Source organism: Microtus pennsylvanicus, chromosome 5 (assembly GCF_037038515.1).
Source record: "Microtus pennsylvanicus isolate mMicPen1 chromosome 5, mMicPen1.hap1, whole genome shotgun sequence".
In the NCBI taxonomy this organism is placed as follows: domain Eukaryota; kingdom Metazoa; phylum Chordata; class Mammalia; order Rodentia; family Cricetidae; genus Microtus; species Microtus pennsylvanicus.
The window spans coordinates 49,779,466-49,795,736 of NC_134583.1; the positions used below are offsets into that span (position 1 = coordinate 49,779,466).

Genomic DNA, 16,271 nt, shown 5'->3' on the forward strand with positions numbered 1-16,271 from the left:
GCCCCCTTCTTAGGGCTCTGCATAGCACCAGGATGCATGTAGGAGGAGAAGGAATACCCCAGTTCTCACCTGTGCCTAGGACACTCTAAGTTATTCCCTTCCTTCTGATCTCCAAAGCTAAGCTTGTTTTCCTCCAGCGCATGCTGGAGTCTGCTTCCCCACGCCCTATCCACCAGAGGCAGAAGGTGGGGAGGTACAGCTGTGTCAGTCACGTGAACAATGCAGAGTCATGTCCCCGGAAACATTCATAAGTTTAATCCACGCCAGTAATAAAATCGCATTACATTTCTCATAAAATAAATGTTCCCATTTATATACATAAGACAGACTGTACAGGCCAAGCCTGGCCCCAGGAGGGCCCACAGAGATGGGCGGTGGTGATGGAGAAAAGCCACCTTCCCATTGGCGATGACGTTCTAACTTGTAGGACAGCGGCTGGCCAGCCCACGCAGGCAGAGTGGCTGGCCAGCCTGCCAGGCAGGTGGTCAGGCGGGCGGACGGACAGATGGACCTGGAGGCCAGATGCAGGGCGTTACTGAACCTGGGATTCAAAGGTGCCATTGAGCTGCCCCTCCTCATAGTCCATCTGACACAAGATCATGTTGTTCTTCAGAAAGAATTTGTCTCCCACGCAAAATCTAGAAAAATCCAAGCAAGAGAGAAAAGGCTATAGGTGAAGTCCAGCAAGAGGAGGTCCTAGCCGGGACCAGGAGGTGGGACATGCAGGGGAGGTGGTGGTGCTGATGAGCTAGTTCCGGGAATCTTCCAGAGATATGGAAAAAACATCAGAGCAGGCCTGGTCAATCACTCTCCACAGACCCCTGCAGCCTGGGGTGGTGGGACGGACAGTAAAGCCACGGGCCTCCCACCATTGTGTTACTCAAGGAGGTGCAGGAGGAATTCAGATAACTCAGAACAGTCCCGGAGAAGGTGCAAGAGGGCACAGAACCAGAACTAGACAGAGAAGAGACAGGTAGGGAATGAGAGATGAGAAATGGGGAGGGAGACGAATCCCTTTGCCATCCCAGCTTAGGGCTTGAATCCTCGAAAGAAAGTGTGACCCAAGCCCACAGTTTATTCTCCAACACAAGGGAGATCATACTTTGGTCTCTTTGTCCTCAGGAAGTATTGAGGGATTTCAAGCTTCTCCTCAAAGATATCTATCTACTGGTGGTTGAGACTCAATCCCAGCATTGGCTCTCAGTCCAACCACCAGGTGGCGATGGAACTTCACAGTGCTAGGAAGCGGTCTGGCCAGCGCACTGGGCCAGCCTAGTGTCCCCTGTGCTGCCTCTGGATCTCTCAACCTGGAGACGTTTGTATGAATGCCTACCTAACCTGGGGGCTCCTGAGGAGATGTCCTGATTGTTGGTGGTAGGTTCCAAGCCAGGGGTGAAGGCCTTAAATCCCTCAAGGCTTCCCCCAGGACTGGGAGAGTGTATGGGACCCAAAAATTCACAAAGAAGAAATAGAGAACTGGAACCAGGTACACAGGAGTGGAGTGAGGAGGGAGTGATATTCCCTGAAGAGATCTCTCACCCTGTGGGCCTGGAAACCCCTTCTCACTAGACAAGACACAAAACACATGCACACAGGTACAGGATAGTACACACATGTTTAAAGCATGTGCATAAACATTCTCACTTCATTGTGTACACACAATATACACACACTCTTGAGCATGAACAAGTACACACCAATCCCATGCACTAGTATCCATGTGTACACAGACATTTAAAATACATACACAAGCACATATATACTGGACATAGTGGCCTACTCCAACGATCCCAGCACTCCCGGAACCAGGGAGGTAGAAGCAGAAGGATCATGAGTTCAAAGTTATCCACAGCTACATTGCAAGTTTGAGGTATTGGCCTACTTGAGACCCTGTCACCAAACAGAAATAATAGAGGTTGGATTGGAAATGTAGCTCAGTTGGTGGAGAGCTGGCTCAGCATGCACACAACTGGGTTCAGTCCCAGAAATGAACGCACCAGGCATGACAATACAGGCCTGTAATCTCAGCACTCAGGAGCTAGAGGCGGGAGTTTAAGGTCAACCATGGCTATCCAGCAAGTTTAAGGGTGGCTTGGGATACATGAGACCCTGACACGAAAAGCCCTCCCCAAATGTCCATCTACTTAATATACATAGTGTGAAAATGCACACATATGCCATCATTAAGTTCATACAGAAAGTTGCCACCCATATGTGACCACAGGGTGTAGATACACACATGCACACGTATGGCAATGACAGCATGCATACTTAGCAACATACACAAAAGAAGCCATACTTGCATGCATGCCTCTCCAGCACCCCTGGCCCAAGCAGCAGGCCTCAGTCTGGGGTCTGGGAAGTGTGCTGGGTTGGCGGATGGCCTGGCACTCACCTCTGATTGCAGAGCTGGCAGGCGAAGCAGTCAAGGTGATACACATTGTCTCGGGCTCGCATCACCATCTCGAAAGCTGGGATCAGCTTGCTGCAGGCAGCGCAGTTTCCTGTGGTGCCAAAAAGCCTGCCAGGGGAAGGGCATGGAGGATTCAAGGGCCTGCCAAGGAGCTGCCTCCATCCAAGGACCTGCCCCTTTCTCTAGCCCATGGGATAGCAGGTGAGCCTATCCCACGGACAACTGCTAGATTAAGCTTAAAAAACTGGCATCCCCCTACACCCATTTCAGGTTTCCACCAGACTCCCTCAAGGCTGGCCCCTAAGCAAAGGCTCCAGACCCTCACAAGCCTAAGTCTCTGAGGCAATCTGCCCATCATGGGCTGTGTATCCTCAGGCAGAAACTTGGAACCTCCCAGAGCCTTAGTTATCCTGTCAAAGACTAAAATGTATCGCTCACAGGACTATGCACTTAACAACGCCTAACCTTAACCCTAACTGAACCTGTAGCTCAGAGACATGCTAAGAGTTTACAAAAAAAATCACCTCCTTTGATCTCAACACAGCCCTCTGAGGTCATCCCCATTCAAGATAAGAGTGACTCACAGCGAGCTAAATAGCTCACTGGGGGCACATGCCTGGCTCCTCTGGGAGAGTGATCTATGCCACTGACTTCTTGCTTAAATGCAGTGCTTTCTGGGGCTGTAGCTCAGTCAGGGCGCTTGCCTAGCAAGCGAGAAGCCCTGGTTTCCACCCCAGTACCACATGAGTCCTATGTGGTTGTCCATGTCTACAATCCTAGCACTCAGGAGGCAGAGGAAGGAGGAGCAGGAACGGAAGGTAATCCATATCTACGCAGGGAGTTCGAGGCCAGTCTAGTTGACACGCCTCAGAAATAAGGGTGTGGTGTTTTATGAAATCGTGTTCTGCCATAATCTCACTGTGTCACTCACCTATGCGTCCTTTTCCTTCTTGGAATCTCAGTTTATCTTTTTGTAAAATGAAGCTGCCAGACCAGCACAGCCTGCCTAAGATGCTTCTCACCCTGAACTTGTCCCTAAAGTAAGTTCCAAGGGAAGCTGGCACAGTGGTCTCTTTGGGAGGACATCCCTCCTTGCCGCTGCTGGCTGCAGAGCTCTGGGAACAGGGGGACAGGAAGTTCACTCCCTCCCCATTCATAGCAACCCTTGGTTGGGCACTCTAATCGGCTGAGCAAAGCAAGCTCCGCCTTGCTTCCTTTCTGCTGAGGGAGCTTCGAATGGTGCAAGGGGGCTGAGAGGCGGGTGGTGGGGCCTCTAATCCCTGATTTGTCGATGGGGCTCAGGCACCTGCAGACCAGCTTGGCTCCATTATTCCCTGGCCTGAGCTGCCTGGTGGCTCAGATAAAGGCAGACAAAGGCTGGGTCACACCATCTGCCTGCCAATGGGGGCCTTTTCTGCCACCAGGAGTTGCTGCAAAGGGCCAGCTCTGGGTAGTCACCCCTCCCTAACTTACTGGCCTACCTGCCTCCAGAAGTCATTCCTTACCTCTACTAGAGCATAGGTACAAAAGCCACCAGCCCCTATGGCTACTAGGGCCCAGAATGCTTTGGAGTTCCTGACAAGGCCACACTACACCATGATGCTCCTCCCAGTCCTGATAGCAGGTCACCAATTGTAGTCACCTCTCCCTAGTCTGCTAATTCAACTACCCAGGTAGATGTCCCAAACCTCCAGACTTGAAGGTCCCCTTTCCATGCCCTTGGGAATTAACTTCCTAAGCATATCCTTAACCTTTCCTCCAAGCCTCAGTTCCTCTCTCCACCCTAAACACTATCACTTAAAAAAAAAATCTGTTTCTAAAGCTAAAGGCAACAACTGAAATGAAAGGTGCAGATAGGTAAATCTCAGGCTCTCCAGGGAAGGTGGGTGGTTCTAGATAACCCTGCCCCCTCCAACTTGTCCTTACTTGAGCAGAAGTCCCACCAGCTCTCACCCCATTTTGCTAATTAATGTGATGGGCCTCCCTTCCTCCCAAGGCAGCCCAGCCACCGTACAGCAGCCAGCGACAGCCAAATGCAGGTGCTGGGTCTCAGCCAAGGCCCCTGCTTCATGGCCTCCTTCCAGCCTTGCTGATGTCATACATGGCCTAAGGGAGGGTTAATTGGGGAAGGCAGCCCCAGGGGATGGGATCCAGGTTGTGGCAGAGGGGCAAGAATGCATGGTGGGGAATGGGGATTTATAAACAGAGAAAAGGTTCGAACTCGATGCTCAAGGCTGCTTCAAACCCAGGTCTTTAAAAAGCATTGGCAGTACTGGCCTTGCCCTAGGGTATGACTCCCTGCTAGCCAAGATACTGAGACCCTAATCCCAGCACACCTGGGTATAGGTGGGCAGGAGATGCCAGCAGGGAGAAAGGCCCAGGCAAGTCTGGGCCATTTCATCCTCTCCTCCAGGCCCCTTTGAGGTATCCCCTCCGAGATACCCATAGGAGATAGGTAAGGCTGAAGCCAGGCTGGTACCCACGGGAAGATTATCTTGGTGTCCAATTGCTACTAGTGCCTGCTTGGATAGTGTGGGGCCAAGTCCAAGGAGTTAAAGACATAGGCCTGCTTTGGGGTGGCTCACAGGGCCGACAAGGGGTAAACAAGGAGTAGCCACATAGCTGTGCCCACAGGTTGTCTGGTTGAGAGCTTGGGGCCGAGTTGCTCCAGACTGGAAGGAGAGGGGCTGTGTGCGCAGGGCGGGGCAGCAGAACCCACCTCAGGTAGTCACGCCGGCACAGGATGAGGTTGGCCTTGGTGTAGAGCGTGGAGCCCACCTCACCCAGGCGGCAGTCGCAGCAGGCACACTTGAGACAGTCCTCATGCCAGTACTTGTCCAGCGCCTTCAGCAGGTACCTGTCCTTGATCTTGCGGTTGCAGCCTGCACAGCCCTTCTGCTTCCCTTTAGGTTGGACGGAAAGCATCGGCACACCTGTAGTGGAAAAACAGACGGGCACGGGAGTGACCTGGAGCTCTGGCAGACCCTCCTCCAGGGAATGGGGGGGGGGGTTACGTCTTTCTCTCTACTGCTTCTTCTAAGTAGAGGATCCCTGGAGTCCTCACTTCCTACTTCTTCCCCAGGCCCCAAGTCTGGCCTTCCAGCAACATGCCACGCCTTTGTCCTGTCTAGACCCCTCAAGAGGTCTAGAGGCTGCTGGCCTTGCTGGGCCCTTCCCTTCCCAGCCACTGTGCCCTGTGTGATCCGATCCAGGCAGTCTCACGTCCTCCTAACACAGTCAAAGTTGGCCACATTAGAGCTAAGAAGGAGTTCCACCAAGAGTCCCACCTCCAGCATTTCTTGAAGTGCAAGGGTCACTCAGCATTGGACCATGGCAACCTCCACCCACAAGTACAGAATGGTACATCGGGAAGAAAGGAGGAGGCTCAGGGTATCAGCTGAGGGGCTGTTCACACAGCCAAAGTCAAATTTCTATCTGTCCTGGTCTGAGAGAGAGAAAGAGAGTAGAAGGAAGGGAGGTATGGAAGAAGGGACGAAGGTTCCAGAGCCACTGAAGCCTGGTTCAACCTCCCTGTTTAGGAATCTCCCTCCAGCAGCTCCCTCAAAAGCTTCTCAGCATATAAGGAGCAACAAGTACCAGGCAAGACTCAGTGGGCAGTCACTGAGCGCAGAGCCTGCTGGGAGGTTAGCAGGAACACTCACACACACCCTTGTGCACAGTATGATGTGCAGGTGTGGACAGAAGTGAGCACACAGACACACATGCCTGGTCCCTTCCCCCAGAACCACAGGGAAGAGCAGCTGAGGAAGAAACAGGGCACACGGTGTCCACACAAGAGACTCAGAAACCAAATGTCTGATTTCCCAAGGAGGGCTGCTGCAGAACAAGCCCCTTAAGAGAGCAGAGGGTGGGCTAGAGGCAGACTTTACCCATGACTAAGGCACAGCCAGCAAAGCCTGCCATTCCAACAGGCCAGCTGCCTACAGGCCTGGAGTCTCTGCTTCCACTGGCCTTATCCTGTCCCAAATACATATGTTGTTTCCGGGTGTATCATTCAGTTCCGTTCCCAGGTATCTCTGCCACGTCCAGCCCCAACTCTGTACACACCTACAGGCCTAGCTGCTGAGCCACCTCCCTCCTTTGCCCTTTCTTCTACAGAAAGGAATATGTATGTCCTCTGGTTTCAGGGGAGAAGCTGCTTCCTAGAGACCTTGGATTCATAGCTGTCTGCTCAGAATGGCCCTCGGCTTTCTGGGCAGACGCTCTCCCCTACATGAAGTTCGGGTGGTGATTGTGACGACTGTACACCACTGACGGAGACAGCTTCAGGATCTGCTCTTCTCCCATGTTTCTCCTGCCAACCCCTCTGACTTCTGCTGGAGAGGAGGAGAGGCCCTAGGTCAGGGAAACCCTCTCTGCAGGAAGAGAGCTCAAACCTATGGCAACACAGGACCAAAGGGACAGGTAAGGGCATGGAGGAGGACGCCCTGTAGCTGCCCCAGGCAGGCAGAGGTTGACCCCCTTTCCCTCCCTCCTCCAGTCATCGTAGGACCATCTGTTAGCTGGGAAGTTCGCCGCCTAATTTCCTTAATGCAGCTCTAAAGGTTAATTGGTCTGAATGAGAGATAGTATTCAGGATGATGGCTGTCCTGGGGTCAGCCTGTGTCTCCTCTGACAGAGCTCAGCTCTGTCTGCCCATGAAGCAGACCTCATGACAAGTTCCTTCTAAGGCTTGGCCTACAGGGAGGGATGAAGTGTAGGAAAATAGGGGGGGTGGGCCTGGGGTTCCAAGGATGAGAAGACTGTCCCTGGGACCAGTGGAGGAGCACCCAGTCAGTAGAGCTATTCATATAAATACTAATTCAGATCTCAAGGTAGGGCCATTATAGCCTCAACACGACTGCCATCCTTGTTCACTTGGCGTGTAGCGGGCTTGGCCTTTCCAGGGCTCTGTGCTTGGGTGCTATCAGTAGGCCGGTGAGTAGCTGCACCATACGAGGGAAAGCTTGCAGCCACTAAGTTATCCTCCTAAACAAAAAAGAGACAGTGCAGACCCCAGCTCTAAAGCATCTATGCCAGCTCTTCTGCCTGATAGTTGGCATTCATTCCAAGCTTGGGCTTCCGCATGCCTGGCCACACTTGAGGACCCGCTGGAAGCCACAAGGAGTGATACCACAGGGTGCTCCTACACCCCTTACATTGCCATCCTCCCTGCACCCATGCTGCGCCTGCCACACATAGGTTACCTGAAAAAGGTCTATGCAAGGCTCTGGGACAGTGTGAACTCCGATCCATGGGCTCTGCCTAACTCTTACAGAAGTGGAAAGCCTGTGGAAGAATCCTACGACCCTGATTCTGGACACCAAGGCAGAGATCACTGAGATTTCTTCACCTAGGAAAAGCTTATCCCAGCATGTGCCTGTGGGTGGACCAAGCTGTAGCCAGGTAGTCCAAAGGAAATGGTCTAGCCTCTGACCCTTAGTTCCCCCATCTGCCCAGGAAGGCGAATGGAAATAACCCCTTGCTTCCCGCTGGAGTGGTTTTGACTCTGCAGGGCCGAATCCTGTAGGGGAGGTAAAAACACCTCCCAGGGAAGTAAAGGGGCTTTAAGGGGGTACATCTACAACTTCCTGCTCCCCAAATGAGGCCTGGGCTCCCACTCCTATCTCCACAGCCCCCTCTACCCTGCCAGCCAGCCAGCCCTTCGCAGACCCTCCCGCCCCTCCTCCGCTGGCTCTGGGAGCAGAGCCTCGGGCCATGTACTTTCCATTAGGGAGATGGCAGCCCTCTGCTCAAGTCCATTTGGGATCCATTTTAGCGTTATCTAAAAATCAAATCTACATGGTAATCCTTTTAACATACTCCCGACTTCAGGAGGGGGAAAAAACCAGCTTTGCACTCCTTCAGGAGAGGTTTTAAAGCATTACCCAGTAATTACGACTCACGCATGAAAACACCCATCTTTAACAATGGAGGCTGCCTGTGCCCACACACAGGTCCAGGCACACGCTTAGGTACACACACTGGGCCTGGCCACAATCGGCTCACTTAGCCCACGTGCCACCCTCAGTCTCAGGGTGCAGAGGGAATGATATCTGAAGGGACACAGGCTGAACTCCCGTCTGTGTCTGTCCCAGGGAGGGGGCAGCAGGGCTGATGATGGAGGTGTTGAGGCTGTGGGGGAAGGCTTCAGTTTCCAGGTCCCGCTGTCAGCAGTGAGTTACCTAAGAGGTCGGTGCAAGGCTCCAGGCCTGTACAAACTCCCATTCCTGGGCTCTGCAGAACTCTGACTTCACCCTCAGTTCTGCAATGTGGGCCAAAGTCAGACACCCCAGTGATGAGGTGAGCCGGGCAGAAGCTATCAGTCCTTCCTCCTACGATGCTCCTCACCCTGGAGAGAGGCCTTCTACACAAGAAGCTGTCTGCCGGCCAGACCCCATAGCCTCAGCAGCTCCTAGCTATGCAGCCCAAACCAGGCTGCTCCTCTCCAGTGGGATGTGGGCATCTCCAAATCGCAAGGCTAGTGGGCTCCACAGTGGACAGTAGAGAGAAAGCCCTGAGTCACAGGAGGTCCCCCCCCCACACTTCTGCAAGGCCAGTTTGCCCCTGATGTGTCTACTCCACTCTGCTGCAGGTCCCTGCAGCCCACACCTCAGGTATGCCTCCTACTGGATTGCAGAGCTGCCAGTGACAGATACCTGGGGACAGAGACTGCAGATGCCAGCCAGTATATCCTGCTGCTCCTGGCAGCATTCTGGTGCCCTTCCCATTCGAGCCTTGCCAGGGACCTTGCTTAGTTTCTGCCCCAAGGGTGGTACTCACCACTGCTCTGGGAGAAATGCCATTGTCTAGGCTATGTCCTCTGTGCCGTAAAGGGCAGAGTCAACTGTGGGCCCTAAACTGGGGGCTAGAGGCCCTCTGGAGAGCTAGAGGCCCTCTGGAGAGCTAGAGGCCCGGAGCAGCCCCTCCCTCCTGACCTGCACCTGTGACACAAAGCCAAGGGTTCTCACTGTTCTCAGACTGTAGGTCAAGATGCAGCTAGGAACCTGAGGCCATAGCCCAGAGGCTGAAATGGGGTAAGGAACAATATATACTCCATTAGGATGCTATTCCTTAGGGTACTTGCTTCTTCTAAACTTTTTATCATTTTGAGCTTTACATTATTTGTAAAGATACATCTTTTGTGTTACCCTAGCTGTTCTGAAACTAACTCTGTAGACCAGGCCGGCCTTGAACTCAGAGAGATCCATCCGCCTCTACCGCCTGAGTGCTGGGATTGAAGGTGTGTGTCACCGCCACCCGGTTTAAGGTTAATCTTAATTTTGTGTATGTCAGTGTGTGGATACGTGCATGTGAGCCCCATGCCTGTAGAGGCCAGAGGCATTGGATCCTGGAGCCAGAGTTCCAAGAAGTTGTGAGCCACCTGGCATGGGCTCTAGGGTGTGATCTCAGGTTCTCCCTGAGCAAGCCACGAGGAACAAGACAGTCAGCAGCACCCCTCCATGACCTCGGCATCAACTCCTGCCATGAGGAACAAGACAGTCAGCAGCACCCCTCCATGACCTCGGCATCAACTCTTGCCATGAGGAACAAGACAGTCAGCAGCACCCCTCCATGACCTCAGCATCAACTCTTGCCATGAGGAACAAGACAGTCAGCAGCACCCCTCCAGGACCTATGCATCAACTCCTGCCTCCAGGTCCCTGCCCTGCTGTCCTGACTTCCTTTGATGATTAACAGTGACGTGGAAGTGTAAGCCAAACAAATTCACTCCTCCTCAAGTGGCTTTGGTCATGGTGTTTCATCACTGCAACCATAGCTCTAGCTAAGACACTCATTCACTCGAGGAATTCCTAGGTATCCATCAGCACTTCTGAGGCAGAACAGCCAGCTATTTCTGGAGTATCTCTGATCTAGAATTATCTGATACCTTTTCATTAACCCTGGGCCTTACTTTTCCTCTTTGTAAAACGGGTATGAAAACAATACTCTTGCTGGCCATGGTGGTGCCTTTAATTCCAGCACTTGGGAGGCAGAAACAGGTGGATCTCTTCGAGTTTGAGGCCACCATGGTCTACATAGTGAGTTCCAGGACAGTCAGGACTATGTAGTGAAACCCTGTTTCAAAGAAACCAAAGGAAATAAAGAAAAGAATCCTCAACTCAGAGAGCCCCCATGAGTTATAAAGGAGTCTTTAGGATGAGCTGAGCCTGAAGGTCAAGCGAAGATGAGAGTCTCTGACTCAGCACACTGGGAAGCTCAGTCACAGCCCCACCTCAGGGGCCGACACTAGGGACAGACACTTCCTTTGTAGAGCAGAAGTCAGATATGAACCTGCCACTGACTGTGGTTAAAATGAAGTGGGCTCTGGCCAGATTTCAGAGTCATCCAGAAGCCAGAACAGTAGTCAGAGCAAGCTTGTCCAGGAGGAAGCCAGCCCCACTTGTTTGCCCAAAGGCAGCCCCAGCAGCCAGCTGAGTAGGGAAGGCTGGCTACAGGACTCAGGGAGGTCTCTCGGAGAGTCTGAGCAGTGTTCTGGGGGCCCAGGCATGAAGAACCTTGGTATCCCTCCTAATCCCTTAATGAACCTCTGTGTTGGGTCCATAGTAGGCCAGAGAAGGAGACTCAGCTGTAGGCCCTACCCAGAGCCTCACAACACAACATGGATGCCAGGTACCTTCCGGGGCTCCCCTTTCTCACCACGAGCACCCCTGCCCCTGTGATAAGCAGGGACCTGGGATGGGCAGTCTGACCTAACACCCTAAGGGTTTTGCTCATTGCTGAGTTAGGGCTACATTCCTTCCATCCCAGCACCAGAAAGGTAAGGTGTAAGAAAGCTCCCAACTCATCTGCAAAGCAGACAAAGTTGGGATTTGAACCTTGGCAGTCTGTCTCTGGGCCCCAAGTGTTCTGACCCAAGGCAGGGCTGTTCAGTGAGGTCCTAAGGACACTCACACAGGAGCCTTCATGAAGACTGGACAAAGACTGAGAAGTATGAAGTCGCACTCAGCTACGGGACACAGGCAGAACACACAAACACGCCTCCACGGGCAGGGAATCACACAGGCCCACAAGGCCACACAAGAAGGGTTTCTGTCTGCTTCATTCTCTCCATATCAGTTCCGTCAAAGCCCAGCTTGGAACTGACACACACCAGGTGTTCAGTAACGCACATGAAAACACATTCATGCGTGCAAGTGCGCATATGCATGGTTGGGTCCACACACATGTTGGTGCACTGATGTAAATGCACGCTGAAGCACAGGTGCACCCAGCCACCGGCTGTCACAGCCACCACTCTTAAACAAACTCTGATTTGAAAAAAAAAAAAAAACCTGACACCTCTGGGACAGAAGGAAGCAGCAGTCACCTGAATCCTTGCAGAGCCCCAGAGCCCCCAGCAGGCAGCCCTGTCAGCCTGGGACTCAGAGGTCTCACAGATCGGGGCTCCTGCCCTCCACTGGGGCCCCATCCCAGATGTGGAGCTGCAGAGAAGTACCCCAGTGGATCCTGTCTCTGCCCCTCCTAGGCATCAAGCCCCTCGAATAAAGAAATTTGAAAGTGTAATCTAATTCTGCCACATCTCTCTCAATCTCGTTTTCTCAGAAGTAACTCTATTCTGCACAGGCCTGTGCAGCCTGCAAGAAGGCTTCCATCTCACACTGGTTTTATCTCCACAATTTCTCGTCTGACTGCACTCCTATCCCAGGCCCTGCCACGTGGCAGCCGAGGCCTGAGCTAATAGCATTTCCTACTCATTTGGAATCAAAAGCCACAGAGAACAACCGTTGGGACCCACGGCCATGGTCACCTAGTCCGCACTCATTACTGACCTCTCTGCGAGTCCATTCGCAGCATGGTGCTTACTGGGTCAGGTAAGGGAGGGGAATGGAGGCTCCCATGGCCTCCAGCTCCCTACTGAGGCACGGAGGGAAGACTGGGAGGCGGGTCAGCTCGGGGGACAGACTGATGCTTTTGCCTCTGAAGTTAGAGAAGATGGGTAGGGAGTAGATATTTGAAGACACATGGCCTCAGCTGGAACTCTGGTTCTGTTATTTTCCAATTTTGACTCCATCTACTCATTTACTAAAGGTGGGTAGACTGTGCTAAATGATTGTTCTGAAGATTGATTTAGGCCATAGCCATGAAGTACTTTTAACTAAGTTTGAAACAATAGCTTAGGACAACCAGCTAAGAGAAGGCACGTGCATGCTATGAGCCAGCAATTCAATTCCTAGGGTCCTGGTGAAGAAGCAGAGCTACATGCAGAGGTGAAAATTTGCGATTCCAACCCAGGGCGGAGGGGAGGCTCAATGCACGGCTGCAGGCCTGTGTGTGGGTGATGGGTGGCGCCCTGGAGAGTTCTGGAGGCGGCTTGGCACAGGGTCAGACACTGAAATGTAGTCCTACAGTACGTGTATTCTCTAAAGTGCCCAGTTTCTCTGGGCAGTCGACAAGAGTGTCCCTAGCACCTGCTGTCGCCTCACGCAGATGGATGGTAACACTCCACGTCACCCTTTCACTCACTGTGAAGCAATGCCCAGAAATCTCACGCTATTTGCCCCATGGCAAGTCTGGGAGTGACCAAGGATGCCACGGAGGCTGGCTACTGTGAGGGAGCACCCATGTCCAGCCTGCTCTATCCTGGGATCATGGTGGCATCGCACTTTTTCCTAAACAATGGGGAAAAGTGATTTTTTTCTTGGGCTCCATGTGAACAGTGCTAAGACAGAAAGCTCTGGGCTACACTGCAGAGACAGCTAACAGGATGGCTGCTTGCGGGTAGAGCGCTGATTCCGGCTTAGCAAGGGGGAGAGTAAGGGAAGAGTAAGAAGCAGGGGGCACGTCTGTGGTGGGGGTTGCGGGAGGCCAGCTGTCCTTAGGATCTTGCATCTAAACCCTGAAAGCACTGTGACCTTAGTGTCTTAGAGGTGGAAAGCGCCGAGGCCAGGGTTGTAGGAGAAAGCTGGACTCTGCAGGGCTTGGAGTGTGAGACAACACCTTGCAGACACTCTCCATCCATGGGGGAGGGGGGCACCTCTGACAGAGCATCAGATTGGTGGATTGTAAATAACAGATTAATTTACCCAGTCCAAGTCCTGGGAAGGTCAAGACCAAGGCATTGACCCATCAATGGTCTGATGAGGGCCTGCTTCTAGCTCATGGACAGTTACCTTCCCATTGTACTTCACACAGCAGAGGGGTCCCATGCATGCGGATACCAATCCCATTCATGATTCTGCCTTCAAGGGCCACATCTCCTAACAGCACTACTGCGGAGTTTGGGATTAAGCTCAGAGATTTAGAGGAGACATATATATTCCAGGAGCCAGCTGAGACCTTGTAGAAGGGCCAGCAGGAGGAAACACTCAAGATTCCGGGGCAGCTTCATGGGCTAACCTCCCACAGTCTCCCTAGGTCTTCTGTGGGTCCTTAACCAGGGCCTGGACATACAGGAAGCCGTGCATGCTCATTGGGGTCCCCTAACTAGAAGGAGGCCTAAGTTAATGGCACAGATATCCAATGTGGCCTCTCCTTCTGTGTCAGAACTGGGTGTCTTCAATTTTATGTATTTATTTATTTATTTATTTATTTATTTATTTATTTATTTTTTCCCCCTGCAATCTCAGGCATAGCTAAAAAGTTACAGATCTAAGCTAGGAGCTCTGATTACCAACCCAAACCTGATCTCTGTGTTCTATCTCCCCTTCAGGGTATCCATCAGTCCCATCCCTTCCCTCTGTTCCTACAGGAACTCAGCATCAAACACCACACACACACACACACCTCATACACACACCACACACACACACACCACACGTACACCACACACACACAGCATACACACACCTCATTCATACACACACACACCACACACACCACATACACACACCCCACATACACCACACACACACACAGTACACACTACCACATACACACACACCACACACACACACCACGTACACACACACCACACATACATACACATACCACACACCACATACACACATAGCACACACCTACACACCTCATACACACCCACACACCACACACACATACACACCCACACACCACACACACACATACACACACACCACACATACACACACACCACACACAACACACACACATCCTGCTCCCCATCCAAGTCACTTCTTTCCATTTCCAGAGCCAACTTCTATCTTTTTGAGCCAGGGTCTCATACGGCTCTCAGGGTGGCCTGGAACTCACTATGTAGTCAAGAATGACTTTGAACTTCTGATCCTTCTGCCTCTACCTGAATGATGATATTGCGGGCATGTACCACCCTTCCCAGTTTATGCAGTGCTGGGCAGCGAACCCAGGGCTTTATACATGCTCATCAAAACCTCTCTCAACTGAGGCACATCCCCAGACCCCCATTCCCATCTTTCACTATAATTTGGGCATAGGTCCCCCACACTTCTTTCACTCAGCAGTAAGAGAAGCCTTTCCAAATAAACCAGGCTGGTCACTGCCCAGCTTGGAACCTCTCCATGGCTTCTGGTACCCTGAGCATGGCACACCTGCTCGGCATGTAGCCTGGAATAGCTTCATGTGGTCTGGCCCCCTGCCTCCCCGTCCATGCTGAGCTCCACCCCACTCCCGCTCTCCCTCCTTGTTTCAGGCTCTTTGCGCGGTGCAGATTCTTTCCCTGATTTGTCGGTGGTTCCTGCTTTCCATCCTGAGCTTTGTCAATAGAGAGGACTTTTAACCCCCATTTCCTTATTTAAACCACCCATTCCCTGCCTGTCATTTCCTTTTGAGTTTTCAATAGCAACTGGTCATTGCTTTTGCTTTCCTTTGGAGAATTTACTGGGGAAATGATGGGCTTCTCTCCCAAGAATAGAAGCCCCTAGGAAGGTGCAATTCCTGTCTTATCTACCACTGTTCTCCTAGCACTGAACCTGACAGCAGTCCTAAGCATCGCTTCAATAAATGAATGAAGAGACTTAATGGCAGCTATCCAGCTATTACTGGCAAGCGTCTCTGGTTGGAGTGTGTAGATTTATATAGGCAGGTCCCCAGAGAGGGGGGCCTTGATGGCATACTGCTGCCCCCCGCCACATAGCCCAAGACACTTGTGGCTCTGTGGCCCTCTTGAAAAGAAAAGACAGGACTTAGTCCTGCCTGCCACATGCAACTTTTGTTCTCCTGTATGTATACATATATATTTGTGCTTTTAATGGGTGCCAAGCTTGGGTCCTCGTGTTCATACAGCAAGCACTCTCTTGAAGTACATTTTTTAAGAGGTGAATTCCAGGGCTCTACTCCATGATTCTTTTACACATTAACACTCTGACCTCTTCAGGGAGTAATAGGTAGCACTGTAGGGTTCAGGGGTCAGTTGGTGGGAGGCCAACAGTTCTGTCTTTTCCTCTTCAGCTCTGTCCTGGACCCCTTGTCTCGTCACACAGACTTGGCCTCCCTTGATCTGAAGGTCCTCTAGGTATATTAATGTGACTTCTTTCCCCTTATAGCCCAGGTTGAGCCTTTCCTGGCATTTTCTGTAGAGAACCCAGGTCCAAGCCTTTTTCTGTCCAGAGTCTTCCAATCTCATCCCAGGATGCAGAAGTCAGCCCCCACGTTCCTGAGAGATGTGGTGTCTGGAGCGACACATCTGTGGAGGACCAGAGAGGATGTGTCTGGAAGCTGTGTTCCCCAGATGGTGACTCAGCTATATCCTGGGTCTCTGCAAAGCCAGCATCACCCATCTAATGAAACGGGGCTCCCACAAGGCCTACAATCTTCAGAGGAGGAGGAGGAGGACCCAGACTCTCCGAGGAGTCTCAATTTCACAGCATCAGGGACGTGAGCACCAACGCGCTGAACCAGAAAACGAGAGTCTGGCAGGAGCCGCAGACACACCGTGAGCATC

At 52.1% G+C, this 16,271-nt stretch overlaps 1 protein-coding gene across 2 annotated transcripts in view; it reads right to left on the minus strand.

Annotated features, from left to right (window-relative positions):
* Positions 1-239: 239 nt before the first annotated feature.
* The window catches only part of Lmo1 (LIM domain only 1), a 36,147-nt gene continuing 20,115 nt past the window's right edge, over positions 240-16,271 (minus strand). For both annotated transcript variants that reach the window (XM_075974822.1, XM_075974821.1), the window contains exons 2-4: positions 5,133-5,346; positions 2,396-2,521; positions 240-638 (exon numbers count right to left, since the gene is read on the minus strand). In XM_075974822.1, coding sequence (XP_075830937.1) covers positions 533-638; positions 2,396-2,521; positions 5,133-5,346 — 446 coding nt within the window. In that variant the 3' untranslated portion in view covers positions 240-532. The remainder of the gene's footprint in view (positions 639-2,395; positions 2,522-5,132; positions 5,347-16,271) is intronic.